This window comes from Puntigrus tetrazona, chromosome 14 (genome assembly GCF_018831695.1).
Source record: "Puntigrus tetrazona isolate hp1 chromosome 14, ASM1883169v1, whole genome shotgun sequence".
NCBI lineage: Eukaryota > Metazoa > Chordata > Actinopteri > Cypriniformes > Cyprinidae > Puntigrus > Puntigrus tetrazona.
In genome coordinates this window covers 8,379,222-8,407,173 of record NC_056712.1, presented here as the reverse complement: position 1 = coordinate 8,407,173, position 27,952 = coordinate 8,379,222, and the positions used below count along the sequence as shown (strand labels likewise).

Sequence of the window (27,952 nt, the reverse complement as noted above, 5' to 3'; positions counted from 1 at the left end):
TGTGTGAATATTAAATAGAGACTTTTAACAGGGTTAAGCCAAATACAGTTTTGGAGTTTTTAGCAAAAATAAATTAGAAAAGCATGATATAATTCGGCCGTAAGATTTCTTGTCATGAAAATAGCCAAATTAAACAAACAATGAACAACAAAGGACCGATATTGAACTTGAGGAAATGATGAAAGATATATATTGGCCTATTATATGGTAGAATTTCTTTTAAAAGTCATAATTAAATTATTAAAACTTGTGTTTTTCTTGTTTAAATTTTAAAAAATGTAAAATTCCTTTTTTGATCACCATTATATCTTTTTTTTAAAACAAAATTAAGCAGAAAAAACAGAATCTCTGAGTGATTTTTGGACATTTCAAAGGGCACTATTATTTGAGAAAAATGATAAATTATTAAATTGTAAAAGTTTCATCAGTTGAAATGATTTTTGATTATTAAAGTGGCATTAAACCATTGAAATGGAATTTTAAAAAAATCTAATGGAAAATGCAGAATTTGTAGGGAAAAAATATTGCTGCTTCATTGATTGTTTCATGATGTTTATTGATTAGACATGCTTTTTACGACAAAAAATTAATCAACCACCAAAAATGAATCCAGAAAGCACAGAGTCCAGAAAAAAAATATTTCATGGGGCAATAAAAAATGTAATCAGTTGTTAAATTGTATAGGTTTCATCATTTTATTAATTAGGTGTGTTTTTTAATTACTAACATCTAACAAAATGTAAAATCGATGCTTAAAATTATAAAAAAAATGGCATGGTGAGATTTAAACAAGTTTTAAATGAATGTGTTTAGTGGAGATTTCCCTAAGCGACTTGCATTAAATTAAACCTGCGATCTCAGCCATGCAGAGCTGCAGAAACTCCTGGAGATGCTGGTAGTGAGAGACAGAGAGGTGGAGATGATTACAGATGGAGCCAGAGGGGGTGGAGATGGGCGATGGGGTTTGTTAGGATGAAAGGACGGATGGAGAAGAGGAGGGAGATACGATCTGAAGAGAAACACCAGAAAGATTTTTCACTCACAGCAGGAGAGAAAAGTGAAAAATAGAGGGATCACCTGAGAGAAAATACTGTAGAGAGATGAGTGTGTGCACAGCGAACAACACTCGCTCATTATGTTTTGAAGAATCGTTTTTCACGCTTTACACTGCAATATAATACAACACACGCACACACACACACACACACACACACACATACACTCATCTTTCTTCATCGGGCCTTAGAGGAAAAACAGCAATATGAGGCTTTCAGTGGAAAATTACATCTGCACAAATCTGTGTCGGTGTGTGTGTGTGTGTGTGTGTGTGTTTCTGGGTCATTCTGTTATGCAGAATATCTTCATCTCACCATGTGTCTTCATATGCTGGATAGAACAGATGTAAACATATTAGTTTGTTTCTTTTTATCGTAATTTCACAATTAACCCGAACACGATGTATGGCATTAAAAAACACCAATTCTGAAGTATTACAAGTGAAATGTTTCCAGCAAAACGTGTTTTCTTTGGCCGATTGTTTTAAATGATAATAAGTTTCCGAACCTGTTAGAATTGTAAATGATAGGATACTGAGCTTTAAGCCTTACTAAACAGTAAACAACATTTTTAGTAACAATTTATTTTGATGGTCCCTTTGGTGCGTTCTGTTGACTGTAAGTAACTTACAGTAGTAGTCTGGTTAATATCTGCTTTTTATTGTGATGGTGTCCCAACAGACATCGTACTGACTAGTATCTTCACAAGTACATGTCAACTAATTCTAACCCTAACCCTGCTAGTCTACTAATACTCTGCTAAAAATCTAACAGGACTTAGTGGATATGCAGGTGCACCGTTACTTATAGTCAATGAAATTTGTTAATCTAAATATTTTTTGGATTTTTAAAACGTTTTAAGAAGTAATTAAACAGTTAAAGCATTCTTGAGATCAGATCTGAAAATCCAATCTTCAGTGTCACATGATCTTTCATCATTCTATGAGAAATCATTCTAATATTCTGGTTTGCGGCTCAAAAACATTTCTGATTATTAACAACGTTTATTTTGCAGAAACCATGTAGCATGCAAGTTTGATGAACATTAAGAACACTTCATATTTCGTAACATCGATCTATTTAACGCATGCTTGATGAATGAAATAACAAAAATCTTACCGACCACAAACTTTTAGATGGTAGCGAATATGCATTTAACGATTATTTTTGTTGGTGCGCCGATTTCATTTATTTCATTAAGTTGTATCTATAATAAACAATCATTTACGAGCTTAATCTTGAAAAGGAAGGGCTTCGGCGCAGTCCTGTAATTCCTCCTGAATCTCAGGTGCACCTGTCGAGCATTAATATGACGCTTTTAATACATCAGAATAAATGTCACTGGAGTGTTTGACTCTCTCGTACTCATAAACACTTCATTTTAAAGGTCAGACATATCAATAGCTCTCTCAGGCAGGTTGATGTGATCCAAACATTATTCTTGTCTGTACTTCACATTAGGAGATGATAAATACGCTATTCAGCTCTGTTTGTTTACAGGTTTCCGTTGCAGACTGCGCCTGCATTCATTTATTTAGCACCAGCCTGCGTGCTTTAATGTTTGTCAGAGTTTTTTGCACCAAAATCAGCTCCCTGGCTCATACTGTAGCTGTAAGACTTGTTCGTCGACTCGTTAATTGAGTGACAGTAGTGTTGAATGCGCTCTAAATGAAGTGGGCATATGTTAAGGAGATTGTGTTCATGACACCAATCGTGATTGCTTTTGCAGACTTTGCAGATAACATTTGTTGACATCAATAGAATAATGTTTTTTAAAGCGTTTATTAATCCTTGTTCATTTTAGGTGATAAATGTTCATTTAATTCGTGTTAACACAACCTTTGATTTCTAAAGTGCATTAATAAATGTTGAAATTAATATTTGGATTAATAAATGCCATATGGTTCATCTTTAGTTTGTTGACTAGTGTACTTAACTAAGCTTTTATTCTGCGTTCTAGCAAACTTTAAAAAAAAAAAAAAAAAAAGATGATAATATTAATGTAGACTTACTTTGAAACATTTTTCTCTCAGAACTTTTACATTTTTCAAAATAAATGCAAGCACTGAGTTATCGGGAATTTCAAAGTAGAAACTGAAAAAGTATTTTCTCATAAAACGCACTGCAATAACCTTTGTTTATAACTTTGAGAAATAACCTTTTACAGTGCATGGTACAGCAGTATAATATTTCTGCATTAAATAAATTTTTTGTACAATAACTCCTTTAGTAAGTTTGTTGTATTTCAGTGGATTTGCTCTTAATTCTGTTTTCCGTCACATTATAAAAATACATAAATAACAAGAGCAATTATAAGGTAGGATTTACTTTGAAACATTTTTACTCAGATATTACTGATACATTTTGGAAGTAATTTACAAAGGAATGGCAGGTAATAAAAGGAATTTGGTGTAAAGGTAGAAAGACTGAAATAACATAATATGAGATATAATCTGAAATAATATGAGACATTATGAAATCAGTGCCACATTTAACTTATAGAGCTCAGTACTTTGAGCAGTTTTAGTGGAGCAGACCACCTGAGATCCTACACATTTGCATTGATCGTTTACATTTTGTGTGTGTGTGTGTGTGTGTGTGTGTGTTGAAGGTGACTCTCAACAGAAGTGTTCTGCCTTCGGACGTCCTACTTTATACTCTGATTACCCATAATACAATGCAGCCAACACACACACACACAATTCCTGGTGGGAAGGTGTGTGTGTGTGTGTGTGTGGATGTAAAAACCTGAATTTGCATTGTTGCCAGACTTTATGAATCATCAGAAAACAGCGGTGCTCTTCTGTTCCTCATGAAATCCCGCACACACACTGTTAGCGGCGGCCCGGAGGAATACTGTGGACTTTGATTAAAAGAAGTAAAAGAGGCTCAAAGTTCAACACAGGGAAACTGAAAAGGGACAAAAGGAAAGCGCGGCTAATTAATTAATGATCTTCGTTATCAGAGTTTCCCTCTGTTAGTTCGGCTCGTAACGATAGAGGAAGGACGATAAGGGAAGTAAGAGCTGCTGTTTTATTCTCTCTTTTTCTGTCTTTGACTGCAAGCCAATTAATTAATCAGACTTTCTGAGATTAAACCTCCAATAATACACGTGGCCTGCAGAGGCTTCCCGAAAGTGTCAAGTCAGTTTTATTTATATAGCGATTTTTATATTACACCGTACATACAGCTTTACAGAAAATTATGACGGTAATGTATGTAATTAATATTTTTATGTCTTATAGTAGTATTTAGTAGTACAACAATATAGTTCAATTCAGTTGAGGTTCAATATACAGTATACTCTAGTATGTGCTTGAGTATACTGTATGTATGCAAATAGATAAATAAAGGGGTTTAATGATATCACAAATCGAACCAAAAGATCGCAGCACCCATGATACGAATCGCGGTACTCTCATTCACCCTCATTGAGGTTCATGTCACTTATCCCTGACTAACCTAATTTAATTCATTTAAACCAAATTTTCTTTGCTTACATTTGATTAAACTGTATTAGAAACTTAATAGTATTGCAGTAATAGTATAATAGTATTAACACTGGACTCGACAAAGCGACCGCTGAAAATCATTTGAAACTTACGCCATAAATAGAATTCAGCATTCCGTTGGGAATTTGTCGCATTCAGTATAGACAGCAGAATAGGTTCTATTGTATTTTGTTGCATCATACACACGGTGTCAGTCTTTCGTGATAATCACAGCGCACTACATTAAGGACGACTGGGTAATTAAAATCCCGTCATGCAGACGTGTGCTGTCTAATGATAGCCTGTCGGAAACACTTTAGGGAGTGTCGTGCCATGTCTTTAAAATTTGAACACAATCATTTCTATTAGCTTTAGCATACCAGCGGCGCCGTTCGGCATCTGTTGGCGTTGCCTACTAATGATTCAAAACAATGTAAAGACGTGACGCAGCGTTTCTGGTCCAGTGTTCGACCAGCTTTAATCTTGCATCTGGCCAGGCTTGTCTACATTGGAAGTATTTATGCCATTTTTGTTTGCTGATTGCATTAAAATGTGAAGCCACAGTTATTGTAGTTGTTATTGAGTGAATCTATTGTTACTCAGCGTTGCTGGTAAGATGAGATGAAACCTATCCCCACAGCAAACCGAACCGAACCAAGCCATGGATTCAAAACCGTGAACTGAACCATGCAATTGCCTTATCGTTATACCCCTAATATCTAACTTTATATATAATTCTATATATATAATTGACTTCTATCTACAATTCAATTTATATCGATGTTGTGGTGAAAAAATCATGTAGTCAATATTTGCTATAATGCTTTTTGTGAGTGTACTGTATGTTTTGTGAATAAAGTTCGATATCAAACTTTATATGTAGAGCTGTGTGATAATATTGTTACTTTTTGTGAAACAAAAATCAAGCAGCTGAAATTAGCATATATTGCCATATAAAAGTTATAAAAATCCAACTTTATGTGTGTGTGTGTGTATATGTATGTATATATATATATATATATATATATATATATACACACACACACACACACACACATAAAGTTGGATTTTTATAACTTATATGGCAATATGCTATATAGTAAATATGATATATAGTAAATCTCAGCTGCTTGATTTTTTTTCATGAGGGAATAAACGTTTTTGTTGTTTCAGTTAGACAAGTTCGACATTATGTCAACTGATGTCAGGGGTCCCTATGGAAAATGCCACAATCTGAACTGTGTGACTTAAATTGAGGATGCAAATGCTGACAGGCAAGCATGTCAGAACAAATATATCTCAATTCTTAAATGTCCCAATGCCCTCTAAGCTAGATAAACAGCAACGGTTGGGGGGCAGAGGCACGATGACAGATGTAAGTTCTTGTGAAAATCTTGGAAAAATGAAAGAAAATCAAGGGGAACACGAAAAAGATTGACTGTGGTAGAATCTTAGGAACCAAAGCCAGGACCGGAGAGAAAAGATGACATACTTTGTACCAGACATCAGAGATCAACTCCCGCAACACACGGCAGGACACAGCCTCCACCCGAAGATTATAGAATCTTGCTAAAGTCTTATGTGTTACCCAGGCCGCAGCTCTATAAATGTCTGCAAGAGAGGCGTTGTGCATCTAAGCCCGGGAGGTGGCAACACTCTAAGTCGACTGAGCCCTCACTTTTAGGGGGCATTGGTATTGGTGCACCAAGATGATGGCATCCACCAACCAATGAACCCTGCTTGAAGACAGCCATCCCCTTCTGCTGTCCCACAAAGCAAAGAGCTGCTCAGAGCATCTGAAGCCCCAGGTGTATTCCACGTAAATGTGCAAGTCGCGGACAGGATACAGCAATGCAAGGGTTGGGTCTGCCTCCTCCTCCTTACCACCTGACCCTGAGAGGAACTGATGGGAAACTTGGGCACATAACCAGGCCAGGGTTTCACAGTAAAATAGGAATCAGCCGGACCAAACTCAAAGCATGAATCGTTGACCGAGAATGCCTGCAGGTCACCCACGAAGTAAGTGTGATCAGGAGTTTAGTCTTGAGAGACAGATGTTTTAGCTCAACTGAGTTAAGCAGCTCTAAGGGGGCTCCAACTTTTGCAAATGAATAGATCCGACTTCAAAGCATAGGCCTGCCTTGTAAAGAAGGCTCTAGCTTGAGTGATCTATCACAGTCTGAGAAAGGCCAGAGAGATCTACCACATTCTGTCCAGAATGGGCTGGTTACACAGGTTCTAGATCATACCCATCCTGTGAAAAGAAGGTCCCTCCTCAGGGGACTGTAAAAGGGCATGCTCCTCTTTCTCCCTGATCTTGCACAGGGTCAGTGCAAGGTGGCTAACAGGGGAAAAGGCGTACTTGCGTAAAGTCCTGGGCCAGCTGTTCTCCAGCACCACCGTGCCATGGTCAGGGAATAGAACAGCCAGCAGTGGGAGAACTCTTGGGAATGCAAACAGGTCCACCTGGACTTCCTGGAATTTACTCTAAATGAGCTGAACCACCTGAGAACTGCCCGACTGACCGTTATCCTCAAGTCTCCCTTGTCCCTAACCACCAAAGCTGTTGAGTCTTTACGGCCAGACGAACTGGGCTGGGTAGAACCCGAGGGAAGCCTCATTATGAATGATGGCTGCAACCTCAGCATAGCCCTGGAAATGCGAACACACTGTGGGGATCCATAATTGCCATTTTAGCATGCTTACAGCTCAGATGGGTGAACTTTGGTGAACGTCTTTTTTTTTTCTTCTTAAGAGAAGAAGTGTCCACAAAGCGATCAGCCCCAAAGCAAAATTCTGAATGAGTGGATGCACACTCCTCTCCTATACACCAGTACGTTTGGAAAGTGGCTTGGCATGCAAATTACATTCACCAGTTTAGATGTGATTGTGGCTCCCGAGTGAGACCCCTAACATCAGTTGACATAACGTTGCATGTGACATATTTTACATTTATGTGTGTGTTTGTGTTATATTGTGGACTATGTTTATTTTATTCTGTTTAGGTTAGGTTATTCAAGTTATCAACTTGAAGACTTTTGTCTTAGCACAACTAGAGGGTTGTGTGTCTATATACCTTGATGACAATCGTTCTGCTGATTAAATGATAAGAATATGTCTTTGTAGTTGTGTGTTTTTGTTTGAAAGCTTCGTCTCAGGAACACATAATCTTTGTCTGGCAAACCTCATAATATTGTACTAATTGCACATAACTAATTGAAATATAAGGTATAGGAGAACTTTGGGAGACTGCTTGAATTTTTGAGTTCGTAAATATTGAATTGTTTTCTAAAGTGCAGAAATGACATTCTGAGCTGTTTTAACTCAGGCGTTGTTTGAGTTTGTTTGGTGTTTGTTTGTGCTCGAGCTTCTCGGTTTGATCCACTTGTATTTTCCAACCTGCTGATCTGTGTTCCGTCGTGAAACACCCATAATCCTTCACTCTGGCAGGAGATGAATCACTGAAGATCTGAGTTTTTCTCAAGTTCATGGCTCTCTGAACCGTCGTTGTTCATCCGCTGGCCACCCACCAGCCGTGAGCAGCACGAGCGCATCGTCCTCTGCATGTTCACACGCTCCTGCTGCTCCTGCTCACGGTCTGGATGAGATCCTGAGCCTCCAGAAACACTAAGAGAAAGAGAAAGAGAAAGGATTTTTGAATCATTGACAACACCCACTCAACATATGCTTCTACCCCGGACGAGCACGCACACGCTCGCACGCTCGATTTGCATTTACTGAAACTGCTCGGTTAAAGAGATTAATTCTTTTAACCAGATTCCCAGTTTCATTTTAATTAAGCAGAGCTCCAGGCAGAAAAACGCAAACATGCCAGAGTGACGGACCTCCATCAGGAATTAAATCTCTGCAGCTGTATGTCAAAGCCCTTCGATAAGAGCAAATTAACTCTGCCATCTGTCAGTTGGAGAACCTTGCCGAACATCTGGGGCTGAAGGCTAAGATGAGAGCGCTACTTTAAAATGTAGTGTAAAACTTGCATCAGTAATCCATACGCAAGTAATGTTATCTGATTGCCAAAGTGCACACAAGAGAAACGTAAGGATATTAATGTCAGCGAAACTGGGCCCTGTAAAAAATACTTATACTTAATATTTAAAGTTTCCTCCACATTCCATTTTTTCTGCATTCTGAATTTTCTTTATTGTTTATTTTCCTCTCCAGTTTAAAAGCTTCTGAATTCTTTTTTCAGTGGTTTAATTCATTATTAATAGTAATAACTCTTAAATAACATCATTCGAATTAGTTAACTTTCAATTTCAATTTAACAATTTATTATATCACACATTTAATACGTTTAAATTAAGTAGCGCTTTTATTTTATAGTTGTCTACTAAAAAAAATAAACATAAAATTATTATTCCCTAAAAAAAGAAAGTTTAAAATAACATTTTGTCAGTAGTTAGTATTAGTTGTTTTTAAAATTCTTCATGAACTACAATTTTGCATAAACCTCAAAACTATAAGACGATGCTAGACTTTAAATGTGTCTGTTCATGAATAAAACATTGTCCCCTTTGGAACTGAGCAAGTAAGAAAGACTTTGACTTTAATTACAGTAGGATATGCAGATCCCTTGAGAAAATACCCAAATTATTGTTATCTGGCAAATTAACATAGTCAAATGAGATTGTAGTGATGACACATTTCACTCGCCATCACAGACTCTGTGTGTGTGTGTGTGTGTGTGTTCCTAACACCATATGGGTCATAATTGAAATCAGAACCATAGCAGCAGGACTTTAACTCTAGATGCCCTTTTGACCTTTGAGATCATCTACCTGTGCCGCCACACCTGTGTTCTGCACCTGTTACCCTGACAACAGTCCAGTAACAAAAAGATGTGACCCTGGCCGTCTGTCAAATTCATCTCAGTGATACAAGCTTTTGTTGAAGTCGTCTGCTGAGTGAGTCTGACCATCAGCATCAACAAGAGCCCAGAGACTGATTGTGTTCCTACAATGAAAGTGAACACTGACTAGACACTGTCAGAAAAGACTGAAACACCATGAAAGAACCATAAAGACCGTTTGAGTCTGTATCTACTCCATACTTTCTGAAGCCAAATGATGAGACGATTTTAAAGAGATCCCTTGCCTGCGTTCATTTTCCAACACTCATTAAGATATTTTTGATGTAGCTGAAATAATACTTTTTGTCTGCACAGGAAACAAAAAATAAATTGATGTTCCTCTGTGTCAGTTTTTGATGCACATTCAACTGTAAAACTTTTACATGTCTAAAATGCTAATAATGGTGATGATGATAATACTAAAAAGATTTTCAAATATGATACAACAGAGCATCTAAAAATGAATTCAAAATATTAAGACAAACTGAAATATATCTGTGATATTAAAACAACACTGTAACCCACCGACCAATGTTTCTCAGTTTTGTTTAGTTCTACACATCCAAAGTTGGTCACGATCAGCTTACGCCACTGACATCAAACATATTAATCAAAAAATGTTTGGTTTGTTTGGGTTTTTTTCTCTATTTTGTATCGATCCTCTCAGAGCGTGAAGGACAGAAATGATGAACACGTGAACTCTTTAGGGTTGAGCGGCAGAGTTTTAAACATCTCCTCCTCTCTCTGTCTCTGGGTTCATGCACATGTTTAGTCTGTGATCTGTTGGCCTGTTCTTTTCTAATTAAACAAGACTAAATCACGCTCGTTTAGCCTCATTAGAGAGCAGAAGTCTCAGTGTGCGTTTAAAACTCTTTTAATACTGCAGAACGTAATACTGAACTTTCACACACACACCTCCACGTTTGTCATCTGAAAGCTCTTATTAAACATGATTCACCGCCACAGCCGAGCAAACTCTGCTCAGCTGCTGGGATCTAATTTAAGTGCGTAATGATATTAAATGGTCATATTAGATTACAGTGTGTGTGTGTGTGTGTGTGTGTGTGTGTGTGTGTGTGTGTGTGCGGATTCAAATAAAAGTGTTTTAAAAACACTTGAGTGCAAGATTTGTTTAGAGAAACATCATCGTGTTGTTGTTCCAAAACCGTATGACTTGCTTTTTTGAAACACACACTTGTTGGCAGAATGTCATGCTGTCTTCTTTCTTACAGTGAAAGTGAATGGAGAAGAAAACAACAAAATAAAAGTTTCATATACTGAAAAAAGATGATACAACCAGACATCGGTAGTAAATTAATTACAATTACAATTAATTACAAATAAATACCCATAAAGTAACTTTTAGTCAAATATTTTTAGTAAGTGCAGGGTTATTTTAGTATTTAATATTTTTTTAAATTTGTGTATTTTCTGTTTTTATTTTATTTAAAGTTTTAAACAGTTATTTTATATTGTTTTCAAACATTTTTATTTCAGTTTAGGTTTTAGTTGTTGTAGTATATCAAGTTAAACTAAATGAAAACTAAATAGTAGAAAAAAACTAAAACAGAAAACTGAAATTATTTTAATAATAATGATATAATAATAATACTTTTATTATATTTTTGTATTTAAAACTAAATATTATAAATATATTTATGATTTATCGGATAACATTTAAGATCTATTAGAGATATGGGAAATCTCTTAAAACTGCAAATAAAATAAAACTATTGGAGTATATTTGTCATTAAATAACCTTACAGTTCAGAATTATTATTATTTTTTTGCTCAAAATATACACACACACATACACGCATTATATGTAACACTGCTTTTCGTGTCTGTTAATATACAATACATCGACATTCAAAACTTTACTTGGAAAGCATGTATGCTGTTTTTATATTTTATATAAATATCATGTTGAATTCAGTGCTGCTTGTCGCTTCTTTATAATTATTTGCAAAATCCTACTATTTTAAAAATTCAGTCATTTATTGAATAATCATTTATATATATATATATATATATATATATATATATATATATATATATATATATATATATATATATATATTTTTTTTTTTTTTTTTTTTTTTTTTTTTATAATATGATTAGAATTTGAGTCATATGAGCTGTATTGTAAGCTCTGGTCAGCATCCAGTTTCATTGTAAGGATGCACGCTGCTGAGTGAACGGTGACAGTTTTCATTAATGTGTGATATATGCTTTTAATTAAATGTTATAATCTATCTCCCCCGTTCTATATGTGACATCAAACGGTCGATCTGATGTCGTTACCGCTGACCCAGCAGACGTTTTGTGTGTAATCTCGCCGGTCCCGCCGTTAATCGCTCTGAGAGATGGTTTCGGGAGGAATTACTAATATCTACGTCTGTCTGAATTAAATGCGTTCATCATCTCGTCCAGAGCGGAGCGTGTGAATAGCGACTGCTGCTGTTAGCGTTTATCTTTAAAGACGAGGACGACTGTCCCCGCGTGAGCGTCAGCAGTTATCGTTCGCAGCCTGGCGACAGCGGCCTTTAATTACCACGACAGCACCGAAACTCACCTGTCAATCAAACAGAGCGCTGGAAACATCTCCAGCTTTGCTCGATAAAAATCTGTAAAGATTCGACAGCAGAAAGACACTGAGCACAAGCTGAAGGTGTGTGCAATTCAAGTAAAAGGAGTTTTACTTCCTAAAAAAAAGTTCATTCATCATCAAAAGCGATCATTCAGGCCACGGAAGGAGTAATAATAAGAGTGATGAATAAAGTACCTGAAACAGATACCTTACCAAAAAATGACTTTGGTAGAAGTTAAAGTCAGCGTTTACAATATTACTTGAGCAAAATTTATGTATGTGGTTTAAGTATGTGATATTTATTGTATTGGAAAAGTTTTTTAAATATATACAGTATATATATATATATATATATATATATATATATATATATATATATATATATATATATATATATATATAAATTGAAAATAAGAAGCAATATATATATTTAAAAAACTATATTCATATATAAAATATATATTCATATTGTTCAGTGTTTATAACTCTTTCTTCTATTTTGTATTTTTGGTAAGAATAAGAAGCACTTCATCCTGTATTTATTAGATTTTATTCCAACATATGAAAACATTTCTGGAATCTGCTTCTGAAATAGCATTTAGATGTATTTACACAGGTTATGAATCTCAGAAGGGACACGGATGCGTTTAAACTGCAGTTAAAGATGTGCACATTACAGTCCTTAACATAAAACGTTCAATGCTGATATTTGAAATAACTGAAAATAAGAGAAAAAATGGTTGAAATGTGAAATTAAAAGTAGGACAGTCGGTGGCAGTAAGTGGCTGTCTTTGAGATTCAACTGATTCATTCAAACAAATCGTTCATTCAGAAACAAAGCATTCGACTGTGCTGCTAAGTGAATCATTGAATCTTTTATTCAAGCGATTCATTCAAAAGATGATTCTTTTGAGACGCAAAGCAGTGCCTTGTTTGGAACTATTTGTGGAAAGCAATATTACGTCTAATAGTATTATTATTGCTTTATTGAATTTGTTTCAAATTATTAATAAATATGTTGATGCTGATGTCTACAGGAATATAGTCTTTGTGTGATATAGGTATAGACAGAAGTTAACTGTATTAAATTATATAAATATAAAAGCACAGAGAAGCATTTTTTGTCGTCTTCAGTTTAGGTTGCCTGGAATTTAGAGTTTTAATAGACTTATAAATGAACAGGAGCAGTCTATGTCAGCCTAGGTGAAAACGTCAGATCGCACATCATTACATCACTGACCATGATGCTGTATCACGCTGTGGTGTGATAACGTCTCGGTTACGTATGTAACCCTCGTTCCCTGAAGAAGGGAACGGAGACGTCACGTCGGATGACCGACGAATTGGGATATCGCTTCGAGAGACCCCAATTCGTCGGTCATCTCACGTAACGTCTCTCGCTTCAAGAGACCCCAATTCGTCGGTCATCTGACGTGACGTCTCTCGCTTCAAGAGACCCCAATTCGTCGGTCATCTGACGTGACGTCTCTCGCTTCAAGAGACCCCAATTCGTCGGTCATCCCACGTGACTCGGAGTGACCGACTGAAAGGGAACTTGTTTACATGAAGTCTTAACTTGCAAACGCCAGACCACTGATTCATTCAACCGTGCTCTTCTATTTTATAGTAAGTAACGAATACGATTCATGGAAATGTATTGGAAATTAAGTGGGGATTTGACCATTTAGTGACCTTAGAAATGATTTTGAACTGCATGGGTTTTGTGCTGTAGATACTGAAATCGTTGTAGGGTTGAGTGTTGAACATTGGATTTAAGAGACAATCGTTCTTTGAAGTGAATTGAACAACTAGTTAATACAGTGATTTATTAGACCCTCTCATCAGTCCTGTGATCTAGAGCGAAGCCCGGCAGTCCAGAGAACACGCTGTTTAACAGCAGCAGACTCATTAATATTCATTAGTTCAGTTTAAACTATTAATATCATCTCAACCAGCACACGTGTGTATTTAAGTGTTGGTTAAATGTTTAATACACGTCCTGTCTTGTTTAGTTTACGGTTTAGCGGTTCTCAACCTTTTTGACTCACAAAAAAACCCATTGTCAATAACATTTTTTTCTGTTAGCTCTGCTTTCCGATTTTTTTTTTTGCGATTTAAGAAGATTCTAATTACGTACGGCCTCTCTATAGATAGATAGATATAGATAGGACAAAATAAAATAAAATAAAATTAGGATATGGACCAAAACGCATTGCGTCTGACTATATCGAACTTTAACATATCTATTTTAGTTTTTATTTTAATTTGTAACTTTAGTTTTTTTTTGTTTTTTTTTCATTTTAAGTTGTGTTCTTAGCTATGTAGTACTGCGGGGAATGTGGAGCCTTTATTTTATTTTTAATTTTATTTAGTTTTTTTCTAGGTCTATAGGGAAGCAGGAGCCTGTATTTCGTTTTATTTTATCTCTCTATCTCTCTATATATCTATCTTAACTTTACAGCATGAACCTGCAGAGATTCATCCTCTTTTCACCTTCATTGTTGTATTCCTGTCTCCTTTCTCTGTAAACTCAGCAGAAACACATAAAGGCCTGAAACGTGCTTCACACAAGTACACACAAACACACACACACACACACACACACACACACACACACACACACACACACACACACACACACACACACACACACACACACACACACACACACACACACACACACACACACACACACACACACACACACAGACATACACACACACACACACACACACACACACACACACACACACACACACACACACACACACACACACACACACACACACACACACACACACACACACACACACACACACACACACACATACACACACGCACACACGACTGCCTGGCCAGCCCTGAGTTACACTTCAGTTAAAATCAAACTGAACTAGATGTTATTGTATCGTTAACTCTCTTTCATTTGACATCTAATGAACTGCTGGTTCATCGCGACAGTGTTTGACCACAGAAGAAGACGGATCGCATTTTGTGCGTAAATGTGTAGAGTATTTTTTTTAGCCACACGGAAACGGCACGTTTCTATTTCTAGATGAGTCTTTTTTCTGCTCTGCTCTCAGATCTGGCTGTTTATCTGAGGAACAAGGACAGCGCTGAGTGTGTGTGTGTGTGTGTGTGTGTGTGTGTGTGTGTGTGTGTGTGTGTGTGTGTGTGTGTGCGCATGTGTTATCGCTTTCTATCAGTCAGGTGGCTTATTCTGAAAAGCCATTTCCCTCCTGACACTCGCCAATTTCCAGTTTGCAGCTCTGCGCTGATGTTCGTGGAAATAGATGTGACATGTTTCTGTCACAAAACTATAACAACACAATTCAGCTGAATTATTGCACTTTAAACACTTCGCTCTGACTCCTGCGGACTTCCACTTTCATACTGAAGTTTTTAAAGACGCGCTTGTTCTGTGTGAGAAGATGCTTTCACTGAGGTCCTGTGGGTCTGTCTCTGGTTAAGCCGCAGCGTGTGTCGTTTCATTAGGGTTTATCTCTGTGTAGGTTAATTACATTACAGGCTCGTAAGAGTGCTCAAACAACACACATCAGTCGCTACGGTAACGAGACCCGTTTTACAGCACTTCATGGTGCTTTACTGCACCATCAGAGCCTTTACTGCGCTTTCTCCTCCTTCATGAAAGTCTTCGTCACATGGCCGCAGTCAAACACACCCGTCCTTGTCTTGTATAGTGTTCTTAAATAATGGTGCCTTTTGATTTGATTTGATTTTGTATAGATTTTTTTGCTATGTAGGTGTATAGGGAAGCAGGAGACTTGTTTGTTTTGGTTTGGTTTTCCAAGCTAAGTAGGTTTGTTCATTCTAGTTTAGTTTAGTTTAGTTTGCGTTGATTTTCTGAGCTATGTAGTATTGTGGGAAATCTACAGCCTTCATTATTTTATTTTATCTTGTGTCAGTTTTCTAAGCTATGTAGGATTGTGGGGAAGCTGAAGCTTTTATTTATTGTTTGTTTTGTTTTTTTTTTTTCATTTTATTTTGTATCCATTTTCCAATTTATGTAGGCGTATCAGGAAGCAGGAACCTATATTTTATTTTATTTTTTTTAATTTTGCATCCATTTTCCAATCTATGGAGGTGTATCGGGAAGCAGGAACCTATATTTTATTTCTGTTCACTACGTGTCGTGACCCTTTTATTTTAAGAATATAAAACTTAACTTAATGTAAAACTTAAAACTTTGGTGTGCACTTTGTTTAAAGATCTTTGGAAAAGTGATAAAATATGCTATTATTCGAGGATAATTGAACGATTATCCAACTAGTTAGTAGCGGCTTACATTTACACCACACTCTCTGGTTTTCTTCACAGCTCTTTCATAGATTCACTGCAGTCAACGTTTCAACAGTTTCAAAGAGTCTCAGTCAGTTAGTTAATCTTCAGCTATTTCTGAAAATAAAATCAACACTTTATTAATGTTTTCCCAGTCCAGTGTGTTTACTGGCCGTGCGCACACACACACACACACACACACACACACACACACACACAGACACATGCTAAAGGTAATCTCCATAATCCTCCCCACTGGCACTGTGTGTTTCTGCTGCCTTATGAATAGTGTAAACCAGAGTTATGATTGCAATACAGACACACACACAGAGATATGATGCGATGTATCATAGCACAGATATATCAGCAGAATAGAGGAATTACACAGCAGTGTTATCTGGTTTCTGCTCAAAGGTGTGATTCACACAACTACCAAAATAATCCAACACTCTCAGATACAGAGACATACAGGATTATGTAGAGGAGAATATGAGTGTGTGTGTGTGTGTGTTACAGTGCTGTAAGACTGAATATAGACCAACAAAACAACACTTTGCATTCAAACTGAAATCGCTTCCCTTGCAGACAATAGAGCTGTTTCTTCAGCTTGGGCTGACAGATCCCCTTTTAAATCATTCTATAAAAATGTAAATACATGCATTTGTGTGTGTGTGTGTGTGTGTGTGTGTGTATATATATTTTTTTTATTTAATTTTTTTCAGTTTTGTTATATATTTGGCGTTTGTGATGTTTCCGGCTTACTAATCATCTTTTCTTACTAATTGTAAAATCAGTTTATATTATATTATGTTATATTATACATTTTAATTATGCGTTTTAAAAGTTCATGTAATGTTTTGCATTTTTATTTAGTTGTTTTACATACAGCACGTATAGTACATTAAGGTAAACTAAATGAAAATGAAAAATATCGCTAGATATACTAGCTGAAATAAGTTTTTTATATTTTATTCGCTATAAACATTATTTTATAAGACACTAATAAACAATGTATTTTTAAATATAATTTTATAATAACTTTTATAAGTACTTAATATATATATATATATATATATATATATATATATATATATATATATATATATATATATATCTGCCAGCTGATTGTTCTGTGTATTTTTCCAGTTTTTCGATAGATCAGTGCAGAATTCTTTCCTTTTCATGGTAAAACATTCAAATGTCAATTAATTCAAAAGGTGTCACATGACCTTATTCCAGCAAGGCAAATCACATCGAGGAAGCGATATCATTTTATTCATGTAGTTCATTTGGAGCAATTCTCTAAAACAAGCCCCCATTACGGCAAAAACTCCCATTCTCATTACAGTGAAAGTGTCAAGCAGCCGCCCTACGGCGCTCTTCAATTCCTCCTCGTGAATTCAGACACGTCGATTCAGATGAGAATTAATTTAACACACGACCTCGATGTTTGTCAGAAACACTAACGCATTCGGTCTGGAATATTCTCCTGGGCTTTCGGAAAGAAAATCACTGACATTTCAGATTGAGACGGCAATAAAATCACAGACTAGCGGCTGTAAGAGCTGAAATTACCTTAAACCATCACAAAAAACAATTACGAGCTGAATAAAGCCCTCGATTTTATTCTGCTGAAGTTCCCCTGCTGTTTCAATCACACACGCTTCATAATAACAGAAGAATCAAGTTTTCATATATCAGGCGTATCTTCCAGATAACAGAGAGATCTCAGTATAAACAGATGATTTCAGCTGCTCCAAATACGATTCATAGATCTAGACTCTAATTAGAGGACAAAGAACCCGTTTAGAAACATGTTTTTTGGTTTTATAAAAGTTAAGTTTTGAGTAAGAAACTTGTGAGGGATGAAATGTTCCGCTCCCTGACCCGTGTCTGTTGAGTCTTTCTGTTCAGGGACTGTAATTGTTTGACTGTAAATACTTTTTGTAAACAGAAGTGAGTATTGTTTGGAGAGGAGAATGTAATCAGAGCTCCTCAGCGTGTGTGTGTGCGTCCGGGATAGATATATCACCGTCACACAGGCGTGCTCATTTCGCCGTGTGCTTCTGTGTTTCTGTAGGCTGCAGCGATGCTGATTTGAAAAGTTTAGCATCCAGACTCAAAGACTGGTTCGGGGTTTTGCACACGGATGCCAACAGAGACCTGAAGAGCACTACGAGTGAAACCACACAAGGACGTAAGTGTGTTCAGATCAGTACCACTTTATTCATGCTTTTCAGTTGAGATCAGTCTGAAATTCTTTTTTTCTCAAGCTCCTGTTTGTGGGTTCATTAATTTCACTTTAATGGCAGTGAATGCTTTTTCTTTTAAATAACTCAGTATAAGCATAGGAGCCTGAGAATAAGACTTTCAGACAGAACTTAGAGCATCTGAACTCATATTATTCATATTATTATTATTTTACTAGCAAAGGAAATCAACAGAACTTCACATATAAAATGTTGCTTTTGCACATGACATAAGTTTACAGTATTAGATAGCGAAAATAGAATAGAAAATAGAAAGATATAAAGAATATATATATATATATATATATATATATATATATATATATATATATGAAAACAATACATGACATAAATTAAATTCATTATATATTATTAGAATAATTTGATGTTATTTTTCCATTTCAATTTCCAAGCATGGTATTTAAAATGATTTTATTTTAGTGATAAAACCAATAAATATAACACAGAGAAGAGTGAATTAAAAACATTATTACTAATTTATGATTATTAATGATCCTGACTGTCTCTCTCTCTCTGTCCTGTAGGTTTCGACACCAGCATTTTGCCCATCTGTAAAGATTCTCTCGGGTGGATGTTCAACAAGCTGGACATGAACTACGACCTTCTGCTCGACCAATCAGAGCTCAGCGCCATTTACCTCGACAAATACGAACTGTGCATGCGGCCTCTGTTCAACTCCTGCGACTCCTTCAAAGACGGAAAGCTGTCCAACAACGAGTGGTGCTACTGTTTCCAGAAACCCGACGGTGAGTTACAGGACTTTATACATACACATGACACTGGGGAGCGTTTCACAATAGGGGACGAGCGTAATTTGAATTAGAAAAGTGATAAATGTGTTTCTCCAGGCATGCCGTGTCAGAACGAGATGAACAGGATTCATTCTCAGAGTCGGAGGAAGACTCTGATAGGTGGGTGGACTTGATGAGCAGCTGTTAGCTCCTCCCCCTGAGTCCAACATGAAATGAATTGTAATCGTGTGTGTGTGTGTTTGTAGGGGCGTATGTGCCGCGCTGTTCTGAGGACGGGTATTTTAAGGCCACTCAGTGTCATGGCAGCACCGGTCAGTGCTGGTGTGTGGACAAATACGGCAATGAGATCGCAGGATCCCGCAGACAGGGAAACCCTACCTGTGGTACACACTAAAACACACACACACAGCCTGCGTCACACATCACTCTCACTTAAGTGTCGTCTAGGGAGTATTTATTCATACTGCTCAAAGCAATTTGCACCTCGCTCTTTTGTCACTTCATATTTTATTTTGGTGCATCAATCTATTTAATTACTTAGCATATAAAACTGTGATCTACACAAAAATAGTGCTTTAATGTTTTTTTTACAGCAGGTCCTGCTGGTGATTGCAGGCTTTTTTCAGCTTTCGATTCAGTTAGTTTTAGTAATTTTTTGGTACTTTTTCTGTCTTTTTTTCCCCCCATGTATAGTTTTATTTTTATTGACTTCAGTGAGTTCATTTCAGTCTACATTTTTGACCTAATGTATATAATTAAGCTTTATTTAATAGTAAAATAGTTTTAAGCGTATTTGTTGTGTTTGTGATTTTGTTATGATTTTAGATTTTATTTTTTAAATTTCTGTATAGCTTTAATTTTTTCTGTTTACTATTAGTAATTTTAATACTTCAAAGCAACATTTCTAGCACATCTATAACAGTCAAAGCAAAATTTCTAGTACATATATAATATTTCTAGTAAATATATTATGCTAGGAATATTTTTTAATATATATATAGTATTATATATATATATATATATAAATTATATATATAGTATTATAGTATTATACTGTATTTCATTTATTTTATTAGTTTTTACCTTTATTTCAGTTACTGAAATGACTGAAAAGTGGTTTTAACAACTTTATTAATTGTATATGCCCATTATTATGTGTACATTTTTAAATATTTTAACATATATATATATATATATATATTATATTATTATATATATTTATATATATTATATTATTATATATATTTATAAATTTAGTTTATTTTATTTCGGTCTTAGTTTTAATAATCTAGGTACTTCATCTAATTTCAGGTTAGTTGTCAATTTAACATTTAGAATTTTCATTCAGAATCTTTATATTTGATATTTTATTTGGCATAACTTGCTTTGAAAGGCCTTTAATTTCAACATTGATATATACACATGCATTCCGATTCCTGCAGCAAACTCTGACATCTGAAGCTGCATTATTCAATAGTGTTTCTTGAGTTCTCTGTCAAAATGTATAAAATATCATATTTTATATATAATAAATGATCTTCCTCAGAACACACACGCACACCCGCTATCTATCCGCCTGACACCTTCCCTTTCATCTGCCTCTGTGTGTGTGTAGAGGAGGATCAGGAGACGTCTGGAGATTTCGGCGGCAGCGGTGGCGGCGCTGTGATTCTACTGGACGATCAGGAGGAGGAGTCTCCGCAGCGTGGGCGGGGCCGACAGAAAGAGAGGCGGGGGCGACTCCACCCCCGCGGGGCGATCGAGGATGACGAAGACGCAGAGGACGACGAGATGGGCTACGTCTGGTAGCTCCGCCCACCCATCTTCCGCTAATTAACCAGGGACCCATGTTAAAATGCACAGTTCTGAAGCCATTCCAGCTCCGCCCCCTCAGACACGCCCCCCTCTTCTCATTCCGGATCTGATCTTGTCCTTCTCATTCTCTCTCTCTCTCTCTCTCTCTCCTCAGCCGCCTCTTCACGTTCTGTCCTCTGTTTTCCCTCGTTCAAACTCTCCTGGATCGCTCTCTAGCGTATTCTAGACCGGCTCTAGACGGTAGACGTGCATGACGAGATTGTTCAGCATTTCGGGGGCTTCATACCAGTTCTACTTAGGATGTTTTTAAAGGGTTCGTTCTCAGTGGTGATATGCATGAACGCCACTGCTGAATGCAGGAGTCGACGTCGGAGACCTTCAAGGGCGAGGTTTAGGTGGGCTTAAGCCAAACGCGCACTACAACACCGAAGCTCATCACACTTTCATGTTTTAAATCTGACACAAGAGGTTGCGGATCATAGCGTTGATGTTCGCTCCGCGTGAAACGCGCTACAACTCGTCACTGTTGCTACAATACTACGGTTCAAATCTGAAATCGAAACGTTTTTTGGTTTCGCTTACTTTTTTTCTGCATGCAGAAACGACCCGAAGCCCTTCCTTTTGTGTGAACGAGTTTGCAGGAGAATGAGAGAGAGTTTGTGCGGGATGATCTTGTAATTAATGCATGTAGGCCGTGATTAGTCGAGTACAATGTGCACAAAAACAACACAAGAAACAGCGTAGATGAGCGATGAGCTTCAGTCGGGTTGTGTGTGCTTGACTTCATGCTGCTTTCACGTCAGTTCACAATTACTGTAATTATAAGAAACAAATCCCATGCATGCGACTGTGAACTTCACTGCAAAAAAGCACTGCTCTTATTCAGTATATTTCAATTAATGCAAATACAACGTGTTTATATTTTATTTTATTTCAGCTTAATTTCAATGACCAAAATTAATTTCTTATTGAAGTTAGTGCACTTTTATTTTTTATAATTAATATTTTTTACATTTTAAAATGATATTATATTAAATAATATTTTTGCAGCTTTAGTTCTGTTTTGTTTTTTATTTACTTGCTACGCCGAATGACATAAGATATTGAGTTTACGCTTGAAAGGAGAAAAACATCTGCCAGTGGAGTCAGAAAAATAATCTTTATTTTAATGAACCTGACTTCAATATTATTTTTCTAACCTTAATGGCAGACATTTGTTCTTCTTTTAAGTGTAAACCCGCTTCATTTTGCCAAATTTCTCTGAAAACAAGACTCGAGTGAGTTTACGCTGTAAACAAGAGCAAACGGGGTCAGAAAAATCATCTCGCGTGTTTATTTCTCTGACCCCATTAGCAGAGAGTTGTTCTTTTTTCGAGCGTATAAACTTTAAGCTTTTCAAATCTAAGCATAGAAACCTTAATGTGTCATTGTGGATTGAAGTTTAAATCGATTTAAGTGTATTCCCATGTTTATACTGGAAAACAAGATAAAACAAGAACAGGAAGAACAGCACTTTTTGCGGTGTTTACCATAGTGACAAAATGACTAAAGTTATTCGACTGCTCGTTTGAAAAGATTTCCGTTATATTGCAGGCGGTCTCGCCTGGAGCCTTTTCTTAGTTTTTCAACGTTTTGCAAAAGTCTCGTTCACGTATTTGCTACCGCGGATGCCACAGTAAGAAAAAGCATCTGCGTCCAAGCGCGCGAGCTGAATCTGGTAATTGCAGCAATTGCGACGTGACGCGAGCCCGATCTCGTCCCTTTGTTTGTCGTCTTCGGCTGATGATTTAGTTCCCGAGTCCTTCACCGCGGCTCGTTTTTCTATCGCCGTCTCCGAGCGTTTAAGCTGGGTCGCGACCTTTGCGTCGGCTCTCCGTGCGATCGGTTCTCTGAAGCTGGAGAGTTTGGGCTCGACAGAATTCAGAAGCGATCAAACGGCTCGTCCGCCTGACCTTTTCAAACCGTTCCAGAAAAACAGAAGGCGAATGAAGCGGCGTGACGGCTGTCTGGCGGATGAATTTGCCGTCGTTAGCGCATCCGTGAGACTCCGGGCCCTGGAGTCACGTCCGCCTCCAATCTTCGTCTCATTCGGCATTCTTCGTTTGATCAGAATAGTTGGATACGTCGAGCTTAAACAGTTTTATAAGCACGCGTGAGGTTTTAGGCTAACCTCTTGCTTGCTGTTTTTTGATTTGCATACGGTTTTTTGCCCATCTCACTTGCTCAGCAAACCCGCAATCCCCCGCTCGGCTCCTATAGAGGAGATACGCCGCTGTTAGACCGGATCGGATGATCCGCGATCCTTAAAGAGTTTAGTGCTGATATCAGATCACAGCAGCTTAGTTCTGTTCCTCTGACTATATTCACACACTCCTTTCTCATCTTCCTGGCATGTCTTTTCTCGCTCGTGTCGGCGGCGAGTTCTCCGCAGAAGGAGACGTCTCGCTCGGTGATCATAGACAGTGCTGCAGATGGATTATACGAGGCGTTTTGCGCCCAGAGGGGAAGTTTCTGGGTGCTCCTGAGGGATTATGGGTAACAGAGGAACGAACTGATGGGCTTACGGCTTCCTAACACCTTTTTATTCTATTCTTTTTTTGTTCCCTCACTGCACCTTTTCATTCCCAGGAGTAGGAGACACATTTAACAGATCAAGAGGAGTGAATAATCTGGAAGAAATCTTTTAAGGACAGCGGTGTTGTTCTAAACCTGTAGGAACAGGAAAAGTTCATGACTAAAGAAAATGCAAAAAACTAACAAACATATAAGCGTAAACTGAAACATTCTTTGTTGTCATCAGTGGATCCACTAAGAACCTTCAACATCTATTCCACAAAAGGTTCTTTACAGTGGAAAAACAACCATAAGAACTTTTCATTAAAAGAATTGCATTCGTGTTGGGTTTTAGATTTGTATTTTTTTATTAATATGATTAAAAGGTGAGACTTGGCAGCGGAGGCCATTGGTTTTCATGTAATTGGAGAGATTTGAGAGCTGCGGGAATACAAAATCTTTCAGGTTTGGAACAACACAGTTATGTTTTTTTTCTTTGGATACACTAAAACAGGGCTGCACGGTTTCAGATATTTATGAAATATTATATGCAGTATTAAATGAAATCGGTGTGGAATACTAAAATGTATATTTAAGGAAATAATATAATTATTGTATTGTCCTAAATAATAATAACTATAAAAATGACAGTGCTGTTTATGGCTTTCTTGATTGATTTATTTAACATTAAAGCTTTTATTTTGGCAGAAAGACTTTTTTTTGAGCCGCTCATGTGTAAATTAACACAGCACGTTTAACTTTGAAACACACGGCGCATTTATATTTTAACTAAATCACAGCCTGTTTTGAACTAAGCCATACTGTGATTTTGCTTTTGTTTTGTTTAATCGTGCAGCCCTCTTCTCAAATATGAGCTTCAAGCTACAGGAAGTGCATCCTTCTTTCATTCTGTCTCTCTCTCTCTCTCTCTCTCTCTCTCTCTCTCTCTCTCTCTGTCTATCGATCATATTCTTAGATGAAATCAGTTGTTATCGTGATAAGCTGAGAGCATCACACACACACACACACACACACACACACACACACACCCCGTATCTGATCTCTGCAGAACTGCATCATGGACTTCTGACGATAACAATGACCTTTGACCTTTGAGGTGACCTCTCCCCTCCTCTAGTGCTGCTGTGTGTCTGATGCCTGGCCTGCAACTGTAAACTTCCCCCGGCCCGTCCCGCCTCTGCCTGCTTCGCTCCTGTACAAAGGTGCAATAAAAGCTTTGTCACGATGTTTTCACATATTTTACCGCAAACACACACTCACACACTCACACACACACACAGGTGATCCGACCGCTCACACCTGCAGCTACAGATGAAACAGTCGATGGCCATATTTGCAAGAGTTTCCTTTGTTAATTCTCTATATTTTTTACTCTGTAAAGACAATAATTAATGTGTAAAAAACAAGAAAAATGCTGAATGTTCAACCGGAGATGTAATTAATGACGTCATGTGGCTTCGTCCATTTGCCTTGCCTGAGTCTGGATGTGTAAAAACCCTCCTGTGGTCCTGAGTTCAGTGTACAGACCCTCCTCTGTCCCTCTATCTGTCCGTCTCTCTCTCTTTCCACCGTCGCAGTGCCGCTGTTCGCACCGGATTCGTTGTTCAGTCCGACCCAGCGCGGCTTTTTAACAGAAAAACGAGATGAAATTAAGTTACTGAAACGAATCTGAGCTCTTAAAACTACAAGTTCTGCATCGGCGTCGATGGTCCAGTGGAGAACCTTCCACAGATGTTAAAGGTTCTTCTAGAAACCGCAAATTGTTCTTCCGTGGCTTTGCTGTGAAACCCATCGTCGAAATCGTTTTTTTTTTTTCTGAGTGTATTTTACACGCTATGTGCTCAGAAATCACTAAAACCACAAAACAAGCACTACGATCTCAAAAACCAGTCTCCAGGTCTGGGTCAGGTCTGAGAAGTGAAGCTGTTGGCTTTGACGTGTTTCTCCGGCCGAATGCCGGCACCGCTCCGGTGGTTTCTCTCTGTTCTGGTGTTTTCCCGTCATTTCCCTGAATCCTGATCGAGAGTCCCAGTGGAATGTTCTTGTTCTGGGCTGATTTGTTTGGTTTGTTTGGTTTCTCTCTTTTCTCCTTCTCTCTCTCTCTCTCTCTCTTTCTCTCTTTCTCTCTTTCTTTTTTATTTTTAGTTTTAGCTGTAAAATGGTTCCTTGAGAAATTGTTTGTCTGAATAAAACTGGAGTTTGTCCTCGTCCAGTTCTTCTCCATCTGTGCAGCTCTTTTCTGCTCGTGAGTCCACACAAGGTTCGAGAACTGGTCACCGTTATGAATGTGATGGAACTGGTCGTAGAGTTCAGTTCCATTAGTGGTTTTTGAACATGTCAGATCTTGTCGTTTAAACCCATCAGCAAATGCTTGACCTTGATTTGTCCATTTAAAATCAAGTCGCAGCGTTCCTTCCATACAGTGATGTGCATCCGAGTGTAATGGGTTAAAAGAGAAATATAGAGTATAGAGAAGTTTGGTTGTGTGCATCAGTTGACTGGATGTTGAAGGATGAAATGCAGTGCACTCAAAAGTGAAGGCAGATTAAGAGGACTGCAAGGATGACTTTTAAATGGATGAAAGTCATTATTCCATCAACTTTAAATCTAATCATTTTATATCTCATAATACTGCTACATCTACATTCTACTGTTGTTTTGTTCAGGCAAGACGCCTGGAAAGTTATCGTCTCATAATTTCAGACTTTCTTTATCTCATAATGTTGCATTTTTATTCCTTAAGTACTTTATAACAGAATCTTGTTATCATTTTGAATTAGTATTTTATCATTTATACTCATATATCAAGTATCATAATTTAGATCTTTCATCTCGTGAAATATTTTATCATTTTATCTCATCATTTAAATTTAGTATTTGATCATTGTTTTATTCAAGTGAGATAAATGCCTGGATAAATCCTCACTTTAACTTTATATTTCATACGTTTTACCTTTACATCTCATCATTTAACATCATCTCTTTTTATCTCATGTCACCTTTTTATCTCATAATTTTGACTTTAATTTCAACTTTATATTTCAAATTAGCATTTGATCATTTCCACTATGGTTTTTAACAAGCGGGATAAATGTCTGAACTTTTTATCTCCTAATTGTAACTTTTTAAGTTTGCCTGTTTCACCAGAAAATCAATTTCTATATTTAGGCCAAGGCCGGACTTTCGTTTTCTTTTTTTGTCCAGATGAATTATTTCCAACGGGATCTATAACACACCGTTAGAAAGCGAACGTGTTGAATATTATTTTCATGCTGACGTTCGTCCTCTGTCATCGGCATGTATCAAGACTCTCTGTTTGGACGTTTGTCGGGGCAGGTTGAAATATGGCTCTCATCTAGAAAAATCCGATCCGTCCAGCGTAACTCGGCAGCCTTAATATCATCAATGATCTCCTCGTATCGATTGATGTCTGAGGCTCTATTTCCCATAGATACGCCCTCAGAACGCCGCGCATCCTTCAAAGCTAATGATCTCCAGCGGACACGGCAGACGCTGTTCCTTTGTCTTCATTTGATAAGCTTTATTCACCCATTGATTTCATAAGACCCGATTTATACGCTTTAATTCATTAGGCCGGCAGAAAAATCCATTATTTTGTCAGTCACTCTTCCTGAGCGTCTGCGTCGCCCACTCGTCCTCTCTCCCTCTCGTTTCTCTCGTCTCACTCCATTTAGGACGTGCTAACCGATATGGTTTCAGTGGGATTCTAGAATGTTCCTCTCGTTCCAGAAATCTTTATTGAAGTGGGATCTCCTCACTCTCGGCTCCTCACCTCCGATAAAAGCAATTTGGAGCTGACAGCGGCCGTGGAGTTTATTTACAGACGGTAGCATGGGAATTTGTACCATCTGGACTCCTTAAAATACCTGCATTCAACATGTCAATTTGTCCCCTTTCAGAGTCCGTCAGAAAACAAGAGAGATGTTTCAGAGGTCTCCAGAGGGATTGTGGGTAGCTGCAACATATGCCAGAACGTGTGTTCCCTCTATGCGTGAGACAGCAATTAGCATTAGTCTATTATTTCCCTCTATTATGGGCCAATATGATGGGGATTCATGTGATGAATGGAACTTGATTTTTGCGTCCAGTTTCCGCAACATAAAAAAATAGTTTTTGACGTATTATTATGCCAAAAGCAACAAAGAAATTGACTGTCCATTTCCCCATAATTTCCACACACTTTTATCCTACCATTTCCCATCTTTTTGAATACAG

The 27,952-nt window shown here is 37.3% G+C and overlaps 1 protein-coding gene across 2 annotated transcripts in view; it reads left to right on the top strand.

The window, feature by feature from the left end:
- Window positions 1-25,928, top strand: part of spock1 (SPARC (osteonectin), cwcv and kazal like domains proteoglycan 1) — a 150,490-nt gene extending 124,562 nt beyond the window's left edge. For both annotated transcript variants that reach the window (XM_043257922.1, XM_043257921.1), the window contains 5 exons: window positions 18,386-18,502; window positions 19,100-19,321; window positions 19,424-19,486; window positions 19,573-19,710; window positions 20,943-25,928. In XM_043257922.1, the coding sequence (XP_043113857.1) occupies window positions 18,386-18,502; window positions 19,100-19,321; window positions 19,424-19,486; window positions 19,573-19,710; window positions 20,943-21,136 (734 nt within the window). In that variant the 3' untranslated portion in view covers window positions 21,137-25,928. The remainder of the gene's footprint in view (window positions 1-18,385; window positions 18,503-19,099; window positions 19,322-19,423; window positions 19,487-19,572; window positions 19,711-20,942) is intronic.
- Window positions 25,929-27,952: the final 2,024 nt, after the last annotated feature.